The sequence below is a fragment of the Ammospiza nelsoni genome, chromosome 4 (genome assembly GCF_027579445.1).
Source record: "Ammospiza nelsoni isolate bAmmNel1 chromosome 4, bAmmNel1.pri, whole genome shotgun sequence".
Taxonomy (NCBI): Eukaryota; Metazoa; Chordata; class Aves; order Passeriformes; family Passerellidae; genus Ammospiza; species Ammospiza nelsoni.
Genome location: NC_080636.1, coordinates 71,243,906 through 71,266,175, shown reverse-complemented (window position 1 = coordinate 71,266,175; position 22,270 = coordinate 71,243,906). Strand labels below are relative to the sequence as shown.

At 40.8% G+C, this 22,270-nt stretch overlaps 1 protein-coding gene and 1 long non-coding RNA gene across 7 annotated transcripts in view; both read right to left on the bottom strand.

Annotated features, from left to right (window-relative positions):
• RAPGEF2 (Rap guanine nucleotide exchange factor 2) overlaps nucleotides 1-9,981 on the bottom strand; it is a 185,028-nt gene extending 175,047 nt beyond the window's left edge. For all 6 annotated transcript variants that reach the window (XM_059470295.1, XM_059470297.1, XM_059470296.1 and 3 more), the window contains exon 1: nucleotides 9,791-9,981. In XM_059470295.1, the coding sequence (XP_059326278.1) occupies nucleotides 9,791-9,859 (69 nt within the window). In that variant the 5' untranslated portion in view covers nucleotides 9,860-9,981. The remainder of the gene's footprint in view (nucleotides 1-9,790) is intronic.
• A 4,780-nt stretch (nucleotides 9,982-14,761) lies between these two features.
• Nucleotides 14,762-21,519, bottom strand: LOC132071995 (uncharacterized). Its single transcript, XR_009418277.1, has 3 exons — nucleotides 21,396-21,519; nucleotides 16,914-16,981; nucleotides 14,762-14,934 (listed from the first exon to the last, which is right to left on the bottom strand). It is a non-coding gene; the product is annotated as an uncharacterized LOC132071995 (long non-coding RNA).
• Nucleotides 21,520-22,270: the final 751 nt, after the last annotated feature.

The window sequence follows — 22,270 nt, the reverse complement described above, 5'->3', positions numbered from 1 at the left end:
GAAAACTTTCTTGCTGGGAGCGTTTACCATCCGCTCACCAGCTCCTCAGCACTGAATACATGCAAGCTACTTAGTAACTGCACTAATCAAAACTATAGAGAGATACCACCTGAACATCATGAACCAGTGCAAAATCTTATTTTCTTCTTTCATACTCAGATAGAGTATCATCTATGAACTACACCCCAATTTATTGTTTTTCTTAAGACAATATAATTTCAATTGATGGGTCGCTTACTGCCTTTGCTGGTGAAACTGCTGGTTATTAGCCACCCTCAACAGGAAATCAACAAATGTGTTGTGATCAACTACAGCACTTCAGCTTTCAGCATGAATTTAGCAACTGGTTAAAAGCCCAACCACACTACACACCTTTGCACACATTCTGCTTCAGCAGCATCCAGAACTTGCTTTTTATTTCCAGTTTTGGACTCTTTTTGGAGACTGCAGTTCCTCCAGAGGTAAAGAAGAATTCCAAAGGGAGAACTCCTGCTGTGGTTTAGGAACAGTATTCCCCAATTTAGTGCTCTTACGGAAACATTCCAAAGCACATGGTGCTTACTCACTGTCCCCTACCCTTCCCTGCAGCAGGATGGAAAGGGGAATTGGAGGCACAAGAGGTAAAGACCACGGGTTGAGATCCAGATATAAGAACAACTACAACAGCATAAGAACAGATATAAGAACAAATACATTTTAATTTTGCAGTTAATAAAGTGCAAAGCTATTTCAACATAAAGCACCATCATACAAGAACACAATAAAATGCCAGAACTTTGAAATACTGATGTAACTATTTAAACCAAAGTCCATCTTTTTTTGTTACTATAGCTATGGCACCTTCAAAAACTGCCTGAGCTACTGCACAAATAGAAGTCAGCAACGGGATGCTGTGTTCTGGCAGCGCCTGTCTGTCCTCCAGCACTGGTGAGAGAATTCACTTTGAACACCCACAGCACCACTGGCAAGGGACAAAAGAAGTCTGTAATACTGCACAGACAAGCCTCTCTCTCTCAGTTCAAAATGCATCTAAATATTTACTACCATGTATGCTGTGTATTCAGACACATCTTTTGACAAACAGCAAAACTCTGCAGAACCATTCAAACGAGTGCTGGCTACTCACATAATGCAATGTGTGACTGATTTCTGCAAGGTCATGTATTTTGAGGAAACGTTCTGGGCGGGCAAGGGAACGGTTTCCTGACAAGATGAAGCACTTACCTCAAAGTCAAAACAAAAACAATGGAGGGTACATATTTTAGGTACGTCCCAATAGATTTCACATACCAAATGGAAAAATGTGTACACCTTTTAACTTGCATGCCAACAAAATTAAGTGTCACTTCTTTGTTTTACCCCCAGGAAGAGAGCCCACGAGCACCCAATTTTCAAATACTATACAACAAACCAATACAGATAAGATTCAGTATATACATTATACTGTGTATATATTCTGTAAATACAGACAAGATTCAGTATAACAATCCAAAAAAAACCCAAGCCCCGAGCCTTAGCATCTCCCTCATCCAATTAAGTGAATACAAAGATGCCTCTTAAACTAAAAAAATTCTCATTTTAGGAAATTCATCAAGAATAAATAATGTCATAACATTACATCCGCTTTAATTTTTTTTATACTTATAAACAGTGTTTGAAAATGGAGCACCATATACTCTCTGGGAGAGGTTAAGGTATTTCAGAGATTCCTACATACAACCATAAGCATTTCTTTTCAATCTCTTGTATCATAGGTCTTCACACCTTCAGCTGCACCAACAAAAACATTTGAAGCCACAATCTAAACCAGACTAGTCACTTAAATTTTAGAAAGTAAAAACCCTACTACACGATCTCTCAAAAGTAAGGTCCTTTTCTTCTGTTCAGCTGACAAGACTGCATCACTTATCCTGTGATTTTTGCAGCCTCACAAACAGCTGGACGGGCAGGAATGAGGCAGCAGAGAACATCAGCACGGAAAACACAGTGAGTGAGCAGCTTTGGTGGGTGCCTGGCATCCTGCCAGCGTCAACCCACTACAACTAGCTCTGCTGCTAAAGAAATACAATGAACCACAAAAGATTCAGCCTTTGGTTTCAGCAAGTCAAGCCTCAAGCAGATATTGGTGATATTGTTTTCCCATCAACTGCTTACAAACCACATTTGTGTAACATTCTTTCTCACCTCTCTAAGTTTTGAGTTATTTTTTGTGTAACAGGGCAAAAAGTGTGAATGACTAATTTCAGAGTGAAAAGGCTATACCAGTATTTTTTCCAAACTACAGTAAAAGCAAAATAAAGATGGGAGACCAGTATTCCTAACAATAAAGAACTGCAAATATAAACTAAAAAGCAAAACAACAAACTACTAAGCAAGCAATTCACGGGTAACAGGAAACCCTCCTGTTTAGAAACCCAAAACTACTACATAATAAATATTTTTATTAAGCAAAGTTTATTTTAACTTCAAGACATACAAAAAGCAAGCAAACAGAAACCAACAGCCCAGTAAAGACAGTCAACAACAGACATGCTCCACAAATGTGTCTTCCATGAAACTTAATACACATTCCCAGGTAATTTACACTGAAACCAGATGCTGTTTCATTGTGTTGTTCATATTTATCAGAATACACACAAATAAGAGAAAAATAGGAAAATCATGCTGTCCACAGAAATATTAATATCAGAATATTCCTTTAATTTTTCTCAGTGCTGAAAAGCCCACTGATGCCTTTTTCCCCCTGCTAAAAGCATTTAAATATTTTAATTTTTTTTATTCCTTTAGTGTTTTGCTCAGGTAATGATATACATGCTGACCTTTACTGTTGACTAGAATTCCTTAGAACTGCTCTAAATCAAATATTTAATCACTCTTACTCAGGTCAGACAAGACAGACACACACAAAGAAACACATCTACAGCTCTATGGGCGTAACAGAGATACCCAGAGAGAACAAATAGCTAATTTTAACTGCAAACAAAGCTGTAAGAAAAGCACTGCAGTAGGGCTCCTCTCTCTCCCTTTTCAAGAAAAGTGGTCAACTTCACCAACTTCAGAAAAAGGGAAGCAGAGCACCACTTCCATTTTGAGACTAATTCAAATACACCCCTTCATGCAAAATATACCCAGCAAATTAAATCCCCACACTGGCTGCAGCAAACAAGGCGCGCAGGCTCAGCTGCCCCTCACAAAGCATCTTTGTAGAGCTATCTTTCTGCCAGTGCTCCTTTTGAATTCCCAAACAATACCTCGCAAAAATTAGATCTCCTACTGTGGGAAAGTTCCCAAAACACAAGCCAAAATATATTTTCTCATGAGGATACAAAAAACCCTCAATGAGGAAGTCAAAGTTCTTACAATGACTGTTCAGTGTACATATAGTCATTCTTGAAACATGCTAACAGATTAAGTAGCAACATTCTGATTTAGAGAAAAAAAAATATTAAAATCAGATCAGTAGTTCAACAGAATGAATAGCTACTGCTAGTAGTTACTACTCAGTAATTTGCATAAGCATAGACTTTTTAAAACTTTTGCACATACAGGCTTTTTAAAACAATGGATGTCAAGAAACAATTATTTATCAAAAAACCCTTAGCTAAGGGATATTGTAATAAGTGTAAAATAAATGAATCATCTTTAGAGGTTACACTTAAATCATCTTTTTTTTTTTTTCCCTCAGGTACCAAGGGTTCTCCATGAATAAACAGATAATCCACAGGAGACTCCAACCTCCTACTAAAGAAAAACATGATCTTGGGAAAATGCTTGTATGTCCTCTACTTTTGCTGACCTACACTTTTACACCCAAGACATGAAAGAGCTTTCGGCCTTTTTGGTCTCAGAAGCCCAGCAGACGATTTTGCTCGTTACCAGTTCTGGCAGAAGAGCAAGCCTATCCACAGCAAGCAGTCTTGCTTTACCATAATCTCCTCCACCAAAGCTTTTCCTGCAGCACCACGGCTACACCCCACACCAGCGGGGTGGGTGAGGATGGGTGGGAGCATCCTGGTCCTTTGGCATCACAGAGGGCACAGACATGTGTTCTGATGTCTGAACAGCACCTCAGGAAGCAAGTGGACAAAACAAGCTTGGACTGAGTAGAAGATCCCGGGGCTTTTGGCCCAGCACTGCTCACTTCAGCACATTTCCTAGGCAAGAATGCCACGGAAAAGCTCCCAGTTTTTAAGTGCGGGAAAGAGACTGTGTTCACAAAGGCTGAGAAAAACATGGTCACAGGAAGATACTCAGTCCAAACCCAGGGCAAACACTTCTTCAGCCACTGCAGGGCAGAAATCAAAAGCAAACTCTACCAAACAGATAATTAATCAAGTAGGAAATTACACAGAGCTTATCGGCGCTGCAGTTAGACCCTCACTTTCCCAGTTTCAGCTAACCAAGCTGCAATCATCTAATGCAATGAGAAAGCACACAAGTGGGTAGGATAAGGCTTCCACTCATATTTCTGTGCTATAGCTGAAGGCTTCTGATCATACCAAGCTCTTTGCAAGTGTTGGCAAAACTTGTATCATTAAAAGATATGGAAATCTATTCATGTACAAAGTACTAGCCCTGTGATAGGGCAGAACTACTGCAAAAGAAATTAAAAAGTCAATACTCTTGCCATTCTCAAAGCTTTTGGCCATGAAGATATGAATGGCTATGGGAAAATACACACATACCCCATTTGAAAGACTGGGAAATGAGCACACTCTTTCAAAACAAACAGGATACTAAGCAGCCCATTGCAGTACATACCCTTAGTTTTGAAAATGACATGAAAATTGACGCTGCAAGTTCAGAATCAAACAAACATTCCAGGGCTGTTTCACCAGACTGAGATTAAAGAGTTCACAAGAAAATCTGAGCTATGCAAGGATTTTCAGCTTTACTTATCAGCCATAAAAAGATATATTCATACAAGTAATTTTGTTGGGTATGAAATAATGCTGCATAGTAATACTAGCTTGAGAAAAATATTAAGAGAAAAAAAAAGTACACTTACTTCCAAAATACATTATTTCTGTACTAAACAAATACATTGTTTGCTTTGTCAGGTAAAGGTGCCACTTTTTTCCAATAGCAGTTTTGGTTTTTATGCTGCCAGTTAAGTGCTGAAACACAGCAAGAAAAAATCCCCATGGTTAAAGGTCTCCACATACATGAGCCTATGGTAACTTGTTTCATCTGTATTCACCTCCCCTACTTACAGCCCAAGAGCCACCACAAGATATCACTTAACCTACAGTTTTTCCAACACATTCAGGGTATGTTAACTATTTTGAACAAGTTTCCAAAACCCTACAGCATCTAGAGGTTTGTTGGGTTTTTTGTAGTTCCGACCAGCTACCCTTACAGCTGACTTTATGATGGCAATTCTACTTGAAGCCCACTGCTGAGCAAGAAAGGAGCCCAGACCAAGAACTAGCAACAACCTTTCTTCATTAAGCTGCATTACTAACAATGGTCCAATGTTAACACAAAACATAACAGGCTCATGACCCCACTCCAGAATTAGTCACTGCAGCCAGCAGAAAGCCTGACCACCACCATGGGAAAGCACAGTTAGGAATCTAATTTTGTTGGCCAAATGTGCTCCCCAGAAAGAAACAGAACGTCCAACCTTGCAAAGTAAGGCTGCTCCTGAATAACCACGTAACAAAGCCCTGAGATGCATTATGGAAAGGCCACCATATCAGTGCAATACAGCCAAACACCAGGCATCAGCTGCCACAGCCCTTCACTTCTCTGGGCTACCAAGAGCCAGCAGGGGAGTTTAGCAACAGAATCAGTTCCCAGCATTATACTGCTGTTAGCAGCCTGGTAACAGGGGTTACCCTCCTCTGTAAATGCTCACCTCAAAAAGATGGCAACACAGCAGCATGCTGACAGTGAAGAAAATCTGAAAGCACAACTCAAGCTCCAAAACATTTTTGTTTTTCAAAGGAAAGAAATCCCATATAAGCTCTTTCGGAAAAGATCATTTTAGTTTTCTAGTGTATTTGATATACAGACACATAATCAGCCTGAATTTAAAGACTAAATATTCTTTTGCTAGACTCACATATAAAACGCTTAGTTCCTCTGATCCCATTAAAATACACAGCCTTGTATTTTTTTTAAGAGATCACTGTAGCAAGAAGGAAATGTTCATTTCTGGCTTATCTGAAGACTGCACACAATCATGCTATCACTGGTTACAAATATAAAAATAACACAATTGGGGAACAAGCTGAAAGTTTATTTGGAAAAAGCATAGGTACATCCTATAATTAAACCATTTTTCCTCTCAAGTGTTCAAGAAGGGAGTATCTGCTCTACAAGAGCATCCTGTTTAGATGTCTTCTGACATTAAATGACTCATTAGTATCAAACTAAGGGCTACTGTCCAGTTCTCCCCTCCGCCCTGAAGAGCTGGTGCGATGCTGTCACATCTCTGCTCCTCGTTACTGCTGTGCTGAACTGCCTTCATGTACCACACCAATAGCTTCCAGAAGCAAACCTTAGGCATCTAACATATATAAGGCACACATTCAAAAAATTTCTTCCTGCAGACGTCACCACATGGCATGAAAACAGTGAACAGTATGCAGAGTTTCTGAAGCAACCAGCTATTCACATACCATGCCATGCAAATGAGTTGTCAGGATAAAGAAAGATTAGGGTTCAGCTTCTCTTGTTTGAAAACAAAAGCAGCCCTATTTTTTCAAGCAAGCTACACCAGTATAAAACTGCAGGCTTTCTGAAATGGCCTATGATGCCACAAAGAATTTGTTTTGTAAAGACTTAAAGCTATAACAGTCCATGCAAGAGTACATTAGGAGAGAAAAAAAACAGATCTCGATTACTCACAGCTCAAGGGCATAAAACCATTTGTAATTTATGAACATTTAAAAGTTAGATTCCCCAAAGTAGTTAAATTAACTTCCTAGTTCACGTCTTCAAAGAGAAAATGAATAGTTTAATACCTCAATTAAAGAGAAGAGTTACACAACAGGCATGCTAAAGTACAGGCCACATATATATCTCCTTTTCTTTTATTTTTCACTTTCTTTAGCCAACAGAATATTGAGTTGTGATTCAGAAACACTGTGTAAAGGAGGATATACCAAAGAGATATAAACTTATAAATTTACAAAAGCAATTGCAGAATATACTGTTTACCTCAAAGGAAAAAAAAAAATAAATCAGTTCAATCCAAAATTACCAAGATATTTCTGCATTACAAAAGTTCAAGCCAAGTCAAGTTTGCCTTTCCCAACAATGTTTATCAGACCTACTTCTGGAAGTTTTACATACTGGTTATCATTCTGTCACTCCTGTCCTCTGAGCCTGCAGTGAAGGCATGGTGCCAAATTTGCACCCTGACAGTCCAAGGTGAATAGTAATGTCAAACAGATATTTACCTCATCATGGTTTGGGAGAAGCTGAGCCCCAAAAAGTTTGTTAACATAAGTAAGAAGCAAATATGCTACTAACATACTTCTCTTGCTATTTCCTGCACTGATACAAATATGATAAATATATTTTCTCTTTTCAACTGTCCCTTGACTTTAAAAAAGCCTCATGACTTCCCAAAAGTCAAAATTAAGTAGCTATCTTTTAGAGATAGCATAGCAAGGACAGGAAAATACAAGTAAAGAAACAATAAGTTACTTTAAGGGAAGAAGGAAAAACAAGGTCTTTGTACCTCTCTATGTATTTTTTTCCTTTTTACGTAATGATGAAAGATGATGTGCATAAGCATATTTCTTTCAAATTCCAATACTGTTGTAAAACAATATCAAACAGAGAACCAACAGCAGAAAACTAACACACACAATTCAACATGGACCACTTACAAAAACACCAACCAAGTTTTCTGCTGCAAGCCCAGTCTCCCCAGCAGCAACAGGAGAGCACCACCAGTTTCCAGTATTTCCAGTGCTAAGAACACATTAGATTTCCCACATACTTGGTCTTGTTTGTGGGCTATTTTGGGCCAGTGTCAATTTCATGGATTTAAGGGTGGGTTTCTTTTCCTGTGGTGATTGCCACAGCAGGCTGCCAGTGTGCTGATTCGGGAAGTTTCACAGCACTAATGCAGCCCTGGTGTTCCCAATTTAGCTCTCTGCTCCGTGCCCTTCACTGGGCTTTATCCCTGCACTCAGGCTGGATTCTTCACTGCGTCATTTCTTATTTTCTGCCTTTCTGTGCTTCCTTATTATCCCTTCTACACAGCAAGGCCAACTGGCAAGGACAGGGGAAAGTTTACCAGTTCACATGGCACAGCCCATACCACAGGGAAAGCATCATTCCCCAAGCCCAGCCTGGTGGCCCCACAGCCTGACCGAGTGCTTCCTGAGCATATGCACCCCATCATGCTTCCATAACCACGTCCCAAGGCTGGACACGGCTGGTAGGCACCCCCCAGCTGGAATCTATGCCTCTACCAATCCAAGTGACCTCGCTGCAAGTTTGCAGAGAGTGTCTTCTCCAGGACAGAGCACTCAGCCTCCTTCAGCTTTCACAACACACTGAAGGGCTGGGTCCAACACTGAAGGCAAACAGACATTTGGAAAAGGTCAAACAAGGACAGAGAAACAAGTTTAGCAACACAAAAACATGTTCCAGAAGCAGCTTCCTTTTTTATATAAAAGAAAAAAAAATACAGTTGCCAAAAAAGCATGCCACATACGATGCCTATGCAGCCAGTATGTTTTTCCAGGAGAAGTTTTATTTTCTGACACATATTCCATGAACATGGGGATAAAAATAACATTACCACAATGACGTATCTATAGTAGGAGGAATGACTTATGGGTGCTGAGCAAAAGTCAAGGTTTCCTCTTTGCCCCAATTTAAAATCATCACCAGCCAGTCAGACGCCTGCCAAAACAATCAGTAACAGCATCTCTTCCCCAAAACCCGAATACAGGGATTGCTCAGAGAGCAGGACAAGCCTTTAGAAAATAGGACAGATGGCATTACAACTCCAAGCAAAGTAACTCCTTGTATCATTAGCTATTGAACCGCGGCTTGATGTGGGGATCAGTGTAAAGCTTATTAGTCTTTAGACAGTTGGCAGCAACAGCCACTGCAGCAACCGCTCGGGAGCAGAAGGAACTCATTCAGTTTGGTTGTTTTTCAGGTCATGTTAAGTCAAAATGTTTCTGTACGCACTCCAGTCCCCAGCTTAACCTTTCTCAGCCTCTCTAAGCACAACCGCGCTTACCAACGGCTTCGACTCACACACTCCTCTGATAAAGAAGGCTCCAGGAGCACGGCGCAGGTATCTAAAAAATTCCTGCCTGGTGCCATTGTGTAAGGATTTCACCCTACTTTGGAGAGCAAGGACTTGCCAAGAATACCACTGACCTCAGCCCCTACATTATGAAACAGCGCTGCCAGCTCCAGCCAGCTATGTAAAAGTAGGGATTGAATTCAAATCCTGACCACCCGTACTCCGGGGCAATAACAAAACACACACACAGAGGGAAGGGAAAAAAAAAAAAAGAAATAAAGGCAAAAAAGAAAAAACACACCACCAAAAAAATTATACTCTAAGTTCATTTTCTTTTTACCGGAAGCAACCTCCAAAACAAACCCAGCTGGCGTTTCTCCCTCTCCTTCCCCCAAAATCAGGGAGCAGGAGGAAAGTTGTCGCGTTAATGCGCGCCCTCCCTTCCCGGGAGCCGCCGGCCGGGCACTCAGCGCTGGGAGTTCGGCGGGGCTGGCGGGGCTCAGCGCAGCCCGCGGGGCTCGGGGCTGCGCGGGGGCAGCGGGCTCCGGGGCGAGGGGCGCTCACCTGGGGGCTTCGCTCCGCCGGGTTCTTCATCACCGCCTGGCGGAAGCTGTTATCCACGTAGGACGCCATCGCTCCCGGCTGCCTCCCGCCGCCGCCCGGGAGGCGCTGGGGAGGGTGGCCGCGGCCTGGCGCTGCGCGGCCGGAGCGCGGGGCGAGCGGCGAGGCGGCGGCGGCGCGCAGGCAGCGCGGGCTCAGCAGCGCCGCCGCCCGGAGCGGCTGCAGGCGGCGGCCGAGCCCCGCCTGGGGCAGCGGCGGCGGCGGCGGCGACAAGGGCTCGGCGCTCCCTCTCGAGTCGGCTCTACGCCTCCCGCCGGCCCGCTCCGCCGCATCCCCTCGGGCAGCAGCGTCGGCGTCGCCTCCTCCCTCCTCTTCCTCCTCCTCCCATCCGGGCTGATGGGGGGCTCCGCGCCCGCCTCGGCGACGGGGAAGTTGCCGGCTCGGGGAGGCGGAGCGGCAGGGGGCGGGCCGAGGCGGGACCGAGGAGGGAGGGAAGGAGGGAGGGAAGGAGCGGAGTGGGTCGCGTCGCCGGGGGTCGCGGCCGGCGGGGTCCCCTCCGGCGACGGTGCCCCAGCGTCCTCCCCCGGGAACGCGGCCTTGCCCGGTTTAACCACCTAAAAGAAGTCCGAGCGGCCGCCGCCATGGTCCCGAGGGGCGCGCATCATCGCAGCTCCGGCGGTGCTCCCTGGTCACCGATACCACTGATGGGCAAGCTGGACGCCAAAAAAATAAATAAATAAAATAAAGACTTGATCTGCCCAGTCTAGTGACTTCGGGGAGGCCACCTGTTGTCACGCTTCTCCAAAGTAATCCGTATCAGCCGGCTGTCCCCTCTGTCGTTGCTATGGGGTAAAAACGAGGAAGGGAGGGGTGTGAAATCGTTGATTTATCGCTGTTCTGGGGTTATCTAGCGGCGGATGCTCCTCACATGAACTTAAGTTTTTTAAGAATAAAGGGTCTCGCAACATGGCTTATTTTCTTTGTTTACCACGACACCGAACCGAGCACGTCTCAGCAGCAGCCTGACAAACGCGGAGCATGCGAGTATTATTAGCATGCCATTAGCGGCAGGATAATATTATTAATGTATTTGCTTTCACAAGTGATGTGTACCCTTCGCTGATACGGATCACGCAATGTAAATAATGTCAACACTAATAAATCTGTTTAATTCCCAGTCACTAGAAGTCACACTTCAATTCCAAGTAAGGTAGTGTCATCTTTATTTGATTTTTTCATTTGTGAAATTTCCCAGGGATAACCATCTTTTCCTTACAAAACGTACACTGCTAGTCCCAGGAGAAAATATGTCAGACTTTTAGACATAAGTGGCTCTCAAAAATGCTGTGTCTTCAGACAGTAATCTACTAAACCTACTCAATTTCTAGATATGGCTCATTAACAAGGATAGCTCTTTGGGCTAATCCCACTCAGATGTGTCAGCAAAATATTTTTGCAGTAATACCAATTATTCTGGGCATATCATGGGAAAATACTAGGGAGTGCTCCACATTCTCTACATCTTGTTTATTGGTGCTTACTAGAAGTCCTTATAGGGGATTTTAATTTTTTTTCTTTTTTCTTTTTTTTTTTTTTTTTTTTTAGTAACAGATTGGAAATGTCATGCCCTTTGCCCTAAAAAATAACAGTTTAAATATGCCTCGTGTTCATCATCCAGAGATGATAATAATTCCTTCAAATGAATCAAGCCTGCAGCTATAGAAAAGTGCCAGCTTTTCTGAAGCTCAGTTTACCATCCGGAGTGCTGGAATTCCCTTTTTTTGGGGGCATATGTATAGGAGGAGTGCCACAGGAATGTGAGGAATGCTCTCTTGGGCTTCACTCCTCAATCACTTCAGGGCACCCATTCCCTGCTGCTGCAGCCTAGCTTGCCTGACAACTTTATATCTCTACATCAAAACAGAGCTACCCACTCTATTTTAATATGCAATTATCTTTCATTTCAGACCTATTAGCTGTAACAGCACCAAGTCTAGTGTTTTGCTCTGGTTAATTCTTTGCTGTGCTGTCTGGTAGCACAATACCTGTGATTCATAGGGATGTTTCACGTCAGAGAGTGGGATTTCAGGGCTCTCATTGTATTCTGATCAGTGTCACAAATCTCAATGGTTATAGATCTGTGTCAAAGGCCTATCACACTCTACGTGAAATGTTATAAATGGGAATGAATGAAAGAAGAGAATTATACATAGAGAAATATGTACAAATATACTCAACAATGTCTCAATAATATTTAAGGATGTGTTGTGTTGACACCTTTTTTAGTGTCTGTAAGCAACATATTTGTATAATGCAAATATTTCTGATTATTCATATCCTCCATGGCAGATACTAGCGTGTCCTTTATGCTGGGCTTTTTCTCTTGCTGAAATCAGCCTAGTTATTTCTGAATAGAAAAAAAAAATCCCAACAATAAATCAGTAAATAATCATCAAGATTCAGAGTAAGGACAGTTATTACTTGAGAAAACATGCAATTATCTCCAGAAACCCCCATTTTTCACTACAAGTATTCAACAAACCATAATTTATGGTATCAAATGTTTTTGCAACTTACATTTTCTCTTAGTCTCACTCTCTTCCTGTTTTCCAGCTTCAACAAAAAATCAGTATGATTTAAAACACACATGTATACCAGGACATGTCATTCATTTTGCTTATTGGTTACTCTTCAGGCCAGATAATACTCTTCAGTTGTTATCTAGTCTTACCCTAATTTACAATGGAGTGAGTTTTTTTGAGGGGGGTGTTTTTCTGGTCATGTTAATACATTACACAGGTTTCCTACTCATCTTACACCAGGAGACCAAGAGTTAACTGTACACACACAGTACATATGATGTTGATATTTCAACAGTATGAAAAGCCGGCAACACAAAATATGACAGCTCAGCATAATATCTTTTTGGATAGCTATAAGTAATAGCTATGTTATTTTATAGAAGCATTTTGCCTTAGAAATACAGGGTATCTCCCCTCCTGAATATGTCCATTTCTTTCAAGAGGTAATTTGAAATGGTCAGGTCAAACAGCGACTAAAATGCTAAGGAAACAAATTCAGCAGTTCTGAGAGCATTTTGTTCATTTGCTAAACCTCATTTTTAAGAAGATACACTTCCAAAAGCTTGCACTTGGCTTAGCCACATGGCTTTCAATTCATTACACCTGTAGTTAGTCACCCACAGTTAAATGCTTGGTTTGCTTGGGATGCACCAGTCTGTCTTGGTAAAAAATAAAACATTGCCACTTTGAGGGAGTTGAGCAAGTTATACACAGTCTATATGGTTGTAAGCCCAGGAATGCTCCTTTCTCCCATTTTTTGGGTATGTACTCATTTCCATCTACCTCCTGGAGATGGCATGGCAGGTGCAGCAGGTTCATGCAGTTAAACTCCAGCCCTCAGGATTGCCCCTCTCCTTCCCAGATCTCTCCTGGCACCTTCTTGGCAACCATAAAAAGATACTTCCATAACTATTCATGGAGGTAGAGAGTTATAGGGGAACTGAGGTATTGGCCTGGTGAAACCCTCCAGAGATGACCTTGACAACAGTAGCCATCCCCTCTGGACTGGGCAGAAGCCAATTTTGTTGGATTTTAAGTCAAAGATTAATTATTTTACATACAAGTAAGGCCACTACCAAGGGGAGATGATCTTATCCTTCTGTTGGAGAATTTTGCTCAGAAATGGCTTATTGAGTTTTGTTCAGACATGCCATAATCATATACAGCTGATAGAAAAGTAAAAGGCAGCTGTAAGCAGCAATTCTCAAGCCTGTTTCTGTAAACAACAAAGTTCTCAGACACATTTCTGTAAACAGCAGAGTTCTCAGGCTGTTTTTTAATAACAAGTAAATATTCTGTCCTTAGCTAGTATGAAAAAGCAAAAGTAACAAACAGAAGCCTTGAGAACCATTCATAACAAGATGAGAAAACAAGTCTTAGTCTCAATAACAAACCACAAGTATTGAAAATAAAATGAGGAGTTGATGTGTAATCGGTAACCAATGATGAACTTGAGTTTTGCAATATGTATGAACTTAATTAACACTGTTATAAAATGTGCACAGTAGATCAATAAATCAGAATTCGATGCTAATCAAAAGATGAGTCATCTCCCTTCGCTTCTACATCCTTCAAATAAGACTAGCCTCTATGCTCTCTCTTTAGGGTGGCACCATTTCCAAGAATGACTCTCACCTTTTGGGATTTATGCATGGCTGGGATTACCACTATTCACAATTCCAGTTTTTAGTACCTTTTGCATTATGATGAAGGGCATGTGAGTTTGCTTGTTTGCATGTTTGTTTGTCTGTTTGTTTGGGTGGTTTTGTCTGTTAATTTTTTACATAACATCCTCTGTCATTGTGGATATTTGTCATACAGTAATCACTTATGTATGGGCACAATATGGAACAACCACTCTGCACCTCTGATAGATAGAAAGCTAACACAGACCATAGTAAAATAATCCTTGAATGTTTACTGCAGGTTTTATGATCCTTTTATACTCATAAGATGTATGAAATTCTGAAGGTTATGGAAGAGAACGTGGCCTGTACCATAAAGGAAAATCATTCTTTGTTTTTTTCTTGAAGGAAAAACTGAAGAATTTTTGACTACCATAATGCATTTCCCATATTTATTCAGAATTTGTGACTATTTGCATAGCTACATTTGGGAATATTTATCATTAAACTTCTGCTGTAGCTGCAGATGTATGCAAACCAGTTTTAATTAGTTAGATTAATACTAGAGAAACAGCATGTACTGTCCAAGTATTTACATGATCTTGGAGAGGAATTCACAGTCCACACAGTGTTCCCTTTAGCTGTACTGATAAAGGTGCCCAAACAAAAGGAAAGGTGGCTGTACTGCAGCAGCACCCAGGAGGCCTGTGCTGCACACTGTGTGAGCACTGAACAAATCAGCAGCAACTCTCAAAGGTCAAGTGTGTGTTTCTGAAGCTCTGGAACATCTACACAAACCTCCTCTGTGCTCCTGACCACGGTACAGGCCTGCTCCTCATCCCTCAGAGTAAAAGCGGTGATGGGAGGTCTTCGGTCCTGGTACCCCCACCGCGAAAGTGTGCTCCAGATCTCATGTCAACATCTGCCCCAGCTTCTCCTTCTGTGAAAAGAGACACAAAACTGGCAACTAAACTGTGTAAAGAAGCACAGCAAAGTGCTGTTTCTAGTAACACTAGCAGCAGAATTTTCAGTTGTTTATTTAAACAGAAAATGAAGCACAGAGAGAAGCAGTGAGATTGCATCTTTTGCTCATGAGGATGTGGGGTGGAAGAGGTCGGTTCAGTGGGACGGTGCAAAGCACACAGCAGTAAGTCAGTGCTTCAGTCCTGGTGTGCTCTGTGACAGGCTGCCAGCGTGGAGAGGTGCTCTGTGTGAGTCTCAAATTGCACCTGCTGCACAGTGGCAAAAGTATCAGAGAGATTAAAGCCAGTGTTGTTTTAGATAGATGACACTTTCTGAATAATGTATAGGTTAAAAAATGCACTCTGTTCCTTTCCAAATAGTCATCCATCAACTAACATAGGCAGGATATACATAGGAACCATTTCAGCAGTTGAATGTATATCATAAAAATTTCATGATCTATATATTTGGTGTCACATATATTTCAAATAATGTATTTCAGTAAACAACATCTCAAAAAAGGAAAAAATATTTCCTTCTTACTCATTGCCTTTGAAATTTAAATTACTGAACAAATTAAAACCCAAACTTACATTTCATTATTTTACACTAGGCCAATATATTTCCTAAGAGAAAGAACAAGCTTACTCTTTCTGAAATAACTATAATTGCATTATTTAAAATAATCTTTTGAAGTTTCTACAACCCAAATATTACATGATTGTGCAAAAGTATCAAAAGTAGAAATTGTCTGAAAGTCAAATATAGATGGGATTACTATTTATTCAAAGCTGGTCAAGTCTTTAAAATAATTTCATTCATACATATTAATGATAGATAGCCAGATGATCATTATTATCCAACGATACTGCTTTTCATAAAACATTCCATGATAAAGTTACCTAATAGATCATGCAGAATGATAAATAAAACATGTAAAGCTCTGCTAGGAAAATGAAAAACATAGGAACTTTATTCCTGCACCAGGGTATAAAATATTTATATGAGAAAAAAAATATTGTTAACATTGTTATTAAGACCTTTTTCTCTCAGTGCTCTGTTTTCAATACTAGGGTTCTATGCTAATTAACTAATTTTCACTGGCTGCCATCAGAAACCTTTTCATTTTTCTAAAGTTAGATATATTATATATTATATATTATATATTATATATTATATATTATATATTATATATTATATATTATATATTATATATTATATATTATATATTATATATTATATATTATATATTATATATTATATATTATATATTATTGAAGCATTTGTCTTCAGCTTGTACTAGCTGTTTAAAAAAATATGAATATATTTATAACTTATGGCATTACTAGAGGGCATTATTCTACAAATTAATTTTACAGCTGATAGCATTTTTCCATAATGAATTATTGATTAATTATTCCAGATATTGCCCATCCTCACTCCAGCACCAAGCACTTACTGCATTGCTAAGTCAGCCCATGCTAGAGCTATTCCTTGGACCGAGTCCCCAAACGCCACATTCCTGTCAGTTTTCACCTCTTTACTCTTGTCACCATCTTCCACAGAAATCATCCACGCTCCTCCCTGCTTGACACACTGTGGTGAATCACAAACACATTCCAACATAATACTGCCAGCACTTATTAGAAGGGCATTTGCATTTACATTGCTTCCTAACAACCTTTATGAATTATTGCTTTGCCTTGAAATTAATAGTCATTGTGGATAATGTTTATGTGGCTCAGCCTCCTTCAGTCACCATTTAGATCTGTTCAAAGCATATGGGGATGTGTGGGTGTGTACTTAAGTCAATGTTTCTCTGCTGTGCATACATATCCTGGCAAAGCATATTCACACCTATATCATACTGTGACAAGTACTAGGTACCAATTTAAATGGATAGAATCAGCTTTAAGTTCAGTGAGTTCTATAAAAGTTGGTATTTTTGTTACTTACAAATTAGCAATACCAGACTCCATCGATTTGTGTTCCATCCATTCTTCCAGGAAGAAGCCATCCAGTAACTGGAATAAAAGAGTTTTAAAATCCAGTTTTACTCTGTCCAAAGAAAGCATATTCCAGGTAATGGACACTGAGTTAAGCTACCAAGGTGATCTAAGCTTATCGTGAAATTGTTTTGATAATTCTGGACAGGTTAATGATAATATGCCTGGCCTTGTGTGTGCAGAGCTCCTCACTGAACCTGTATTCAAAGAATATTATTAATAGATCATAAAAAAATTACACACTATTATGACCAAATGCATTTCATACATTCTACAGTGTCTGTTAATGTCAGCAGTGAAAATTAAGACTTTCTATTCCTTTCCTTTTGTAATGAACTTAATACAGAGATCCCTATTTCCACTGTAACCTTCAGCTTCTGTTCAAATGCATAATGATAAATTCAAGGATAAAATTCAGTTGTCCTCCAGTAACACAAAGAGACGTGAAGGACCAGACAGAAACAAGCAGTACTGCACTCTTAAGCAGTCACTAACTCTGAGGTAGAAGTTTACACAATGTATTCCCTGTGTTTCTTGGATCTAAGACAGACAGCAACAACTTATCACTTTCCCTCAGGGTTTTTATGTTAATTTTGTTATTTGTTTCATTTATGTAACAGATACTCACAATACTCCTTAAACATTCAGCAGCTAGCTGTGATAAACACTATCTTCCTACTCCTGCAACAACTGATTTGTGCTGAGAACATGCACCATTGCCTTCTCGTGCAGAAGAACACGGGAACACACTGCCTGTTTCACTTTTCCTTTCTAGAAAAAAAATTAAAAGAAGAAGATAAAGCTTGTGTCTTTATTGCTGTGCTTTGCAGAGCAAGTAGCAGAGGGAAGTTGCAGATGAAGATCTGTAGCCAACCAAGTATATCTTGTAAATAAGTTTTCTAGGTCAGGAAGAGAAACTGACATGTGGGAAGTAATTGGACAGAAAGAGGTAGTTGAGATTAACGCTTTGTGGCAAACAGATGAAATAGATGACTCTGGAAGATGTAACTTTTGAAAAGTACAGGAACTCTCAAAGATTTTGTTGGAGGAAGCTATTTGCCAAGAATTTTCCTTTTTTTATTTTTTTTTTTTTTTTTATATTTTTAGTAGCCACTTACAAGACTACTGACATGTCCTGGCACCTGACTGGCATGACGAGAGCCCTGTGCACTGCCACTGTAGCCACACTCCTGCTATCCATATTTAAATTTTATCTCTCTTCCTTCAAATGGTGCTAGCTGGAATGGAGACAGTCCTGTGTATTTAGTCTTTGGGATAAGGAAGTCTTGAAATACTTCACAAGTACCCTCCTGCAAATAAACTGGAGGGTGGAGATTGGCATCCACATGCTCTAGCTTGTGCGTGAGCAGCATTCACACGAGGAAGCAGATTCTTGGGTGGGAGAAGGGCTGGGCTGGATCATTCTCCTGTTCAGTGTATCTTTGTTTTACAGCCCAGGTCCTCATCTGATCAAAGCCCCTATCTTTCAACAAGACCAACAAAATCCCGCTAGTTTAAAACAGCTCAGCACCTTCTTCATGTCTGTAATCCCTGCTGGGCTTTTAGGGACTTCTCACAGTGCTGCAGCAGAGGATGGTCTCCAGCTAAGAAAAACAATGCACTGCTTGGAGCCCCCAGAGAGAGCCACCTCTCCAAGGGGCGCTCAGCTGTGCCCTGGGAAGAGCTGCATGACGAACAACACAACAATCCTGCCCCTGTTTGCCCAGTGGCGACATCTGTGCCTCGTTAGCGACGCACGAACTGCTCAAACAGCTCTTCTCTCAGGTGGAAGGGAGCTGTGCAACTTCATTCCGTTGATGTGAGTAGCTAACAAAGTTGCCTCGAGCCTTTGCATTACTACTGCATTCAGGTATGAGCTTAGATTCCTCTTGCTGGGGAGCAGAGGAGCTGAAGCACAGGAGAAAATTCCAGCTTTAATTAATGTGTCTGGGTCCCTTGTGTTACAAAAATATTCTCAATGTTCCAGAAGTCAAGTACTTTCCTGGATATTTTGTTTCTTTTCAAAGAGACTTTCTGAGGTTTTATTTGAAGTACCGGTAATCCTTAACCCACACTCATCACTGATACACTCCCAGTGAGGGTTCCTCTCACCTTATATGTAAATGTCTGACCCTGACAGCGGGTTGTTACTGCTGCTCAATATAAATACAATTGATTAAAACCACATATAGCAGACCTTCAAAGTGCAAAGAGGGGTCTTTCAAGCAAAAAAAAAATTTTTTTAAACCATCAATAATGCTACAGCTATTCATTTCATTTGAATGTGGAGACCAATACTGAAGTTAGGGGAAGTGTTTTCCTACTGTGGTCAGATCTTAAAAGACTTGTGCATGCCAGAATTAAGTTGCACTTCACTTTGTGGGAGCCTCAAACCTGAAGGTTCCAAGGCTAATCTTGTGAAAAATAAGAAAGGAATTTATAGGTGGATGAAGATATGATGGCATTTGAGAAAAAGTGGACTACAGTGGCCTGAACCCATTCTGCAGTGCTTGCAGATCTTTGTTTCAGTAAATTTTAAAGAGAAATAAAAGTACTGAAGATATCCAAAGCAACGCATAGCTTTAAGCTATTCACTAAAATACCTCACAGTATGAGCACATGTATGTCTTTTTTACTCTACAGGTAAATCATGGCCCTGAAAAAGCAACTCTTAATTGCAACCCAAATGATTAAGGTTAAATCATAAGGTATCTCCATCTTCTAGCAGGCATTTGCAACTCTTTTGAAAGCAACTGAAAAGACTTAATTGGCCTATATGCACTCACTTGCACAATTATAAAGTGAAATCAGGTAGCTGGCATTAAAGGCTAAGGATGTAGGAACCATAAAAATGTGATAACTTGTTCCACTTGTAATTTCCCTTAAGAAAAATTTCACTAATTTATGTGCCCATCATTTCCCTGGATTTACCTGAAACACTGCATAGTAGTCATAAAACCAGAAAATTATTCACTTTTCCCTTTTCTCCAGAGTACTTTATGGGGCCAGAGTACTTTCTCAGAGAAACAAGAGGGAGATAAGATGGAATATCAAAGTATTCTGGGGGAAAAAAAAAAAGAAACTTTTTGGGGCTAAGAAAGCATGACTAGTTTATACCATTCCAACCCTTCACCCCACTGTAGCAGCACCAAGCATGCAGTCCTACATGACACACCAGAGAGTTCAGCCACACTCAGCATCTTTCCTGAGATGCTGCAAAGTCCTTCATTCTACTGACACAGCTATGCAAGTATTCACTCTGTGAAAAAACCCCAATAATCTGAAAGAAAGTAATGCTTCCCAAAAAATAGGAAAGAGGGAACAGAATTAGAATATACACTTGCTTTAGCCCATCAAGCTTTACCCTCTGCAGGGCTTGGGCTAGCCAGGCTATTTGCAGCCTGTTTATCCAGAAAGCATAAGGTGGGTGTATGTCTGTGGGGCAAACCCTTGTGCCTGTGGGCTCCCCCAGCCAGCCCTGCTGGTTTATGCAGAGGAGCCTCACCATCTCACAGCCCTATCAACTGCTCCTCATGGCACCAGGCTGGCTGCTGTTTCCCAAGACAATATTCCAGCTACTTCTGCAGGCCCTCAGGCCCACTGAGGTTGCAAAGACCTTAAATAATGATTATCAGACAGCCTCTGAGGTTTTGACCACCTAGTTTAGAAACCACATCACAGAGTGGCCCTGGCCAGGTTACGTGTGCTGGTCAAAACCGGGAACATCCACTGGCTTGTCTGTGCAAGGTAAAGCATGTCAGCACATTCATGCCAGTAGAAGCTCAGTGCAAATACATAATTATAAAGATATCTTTTACTGCTACAGCTTATTTCAACCTCCTCACTAAGATGAGGTACAATATTACAAGAACTTTCTGTGGAAAGGAGTTCATACTGGGACTGTTCAGGTTACTGGAGCTGTTTTAATTATAATCATGCAGTCAAAGCAGAGGAAAAAAATAATCCTGCACTGTCCTTTCAACTGAGAAGGCATTTTTCATCATTCTTCCTATAATCATTTCCCTCTGTTTCGAAGTATGGTTTGAGGCAAGTGCTCCAAATCTTCTATCAAATTTGAGTCTCTTTGATGATCCCTGTGGGCTCCAGTTCTGCTGTATTAATTGAAGCTTAGTGCAGTAGCATATTTGGCCTCATAAATTTTAGAAATGCTGCATTTTTATCTAGTAGTACTATAACCTGAGATACATTTTAATTTTTGATGTCACTAATCGCTTCTTTCATGGGTGAAAACGTGTTGCCATGGTGAAGTCTTTTAAGTTATTATTTTCCTAGGAACACATCACAGAAGAACATTAGGAAAGTGTAAATAATTCCTTCTTTTACAATGCTCACTGTGGTATACATCTTTGAACAAGTTACTAACATGTGTCCCTCCTTGTTATAACACACATAACAAAACTCGGGCACCTACCTTGTGGGGGTGTTTTGAGGGCTGGAGCTTGTGAAGTCCTTTTGAGGATGAAAAGCATTATAAGAGTATTGAGCACTAATCTCAGCCATGTGGACAAGCCGCGCACATTCGAAGTAAAAACCTTTCTAATAACATCCATCTGCATCTTGAATACAAGAAAGAAATTGTAAGACAGCCTGTCAATGATCAAGGCTTTTTCATGCAGCTCACCCTACTGTTTGGCAGCTGGCCAGCTCAGAGAGCCTACAGAGGAAAATGTCTCTGAAGGAAAAAATGTGCATGTTAAGCAGAGGACAGCTTTTGTGAAGGGTGAGAAAAAACAAGACAAATACCCTTGAATACCAAAGTGCTCTCTGATACATGAAGGAATGAAGTGAGACAAACTGTAAGGAAGAAACCACAGTAGGAAAAGCAGGAGCCTTCTCTTCTCACTAAAGATAACTCAAGCCTGTTTGCACTAAATTGGTGAGATAAAACACATTTCCACTTCAGGACCAAGACTGGTTTACATTAAGGATGTTACCTTGGAGAGAGGCTAGGAGAAACCAGGGAAGGATTTATTTGGAGCTGCAGCACCTAAACCAACCAAGAATGCATGTCAGCCTTCAAAACTCTATTAATGACATCATACAGTCATTCAAAATAGTTTGTGGGGCAATGCAGCAGGATCTGAGCATGCTGAGGGGATCTGAGCCACTTCAGAGGGAGTGATTTTTCTTCAGTGGGACTTATCTCACTGGCAAAGGCACTTTAGCTCAGGGCACTGGCTCCCTTCCGTTACAAGCCCCCGTGCAGAGTCATCAGCAAATTCTTTTGCCTGATATATATATATATATATATACACACACACATATATGTATCCAATGTCAGAATTA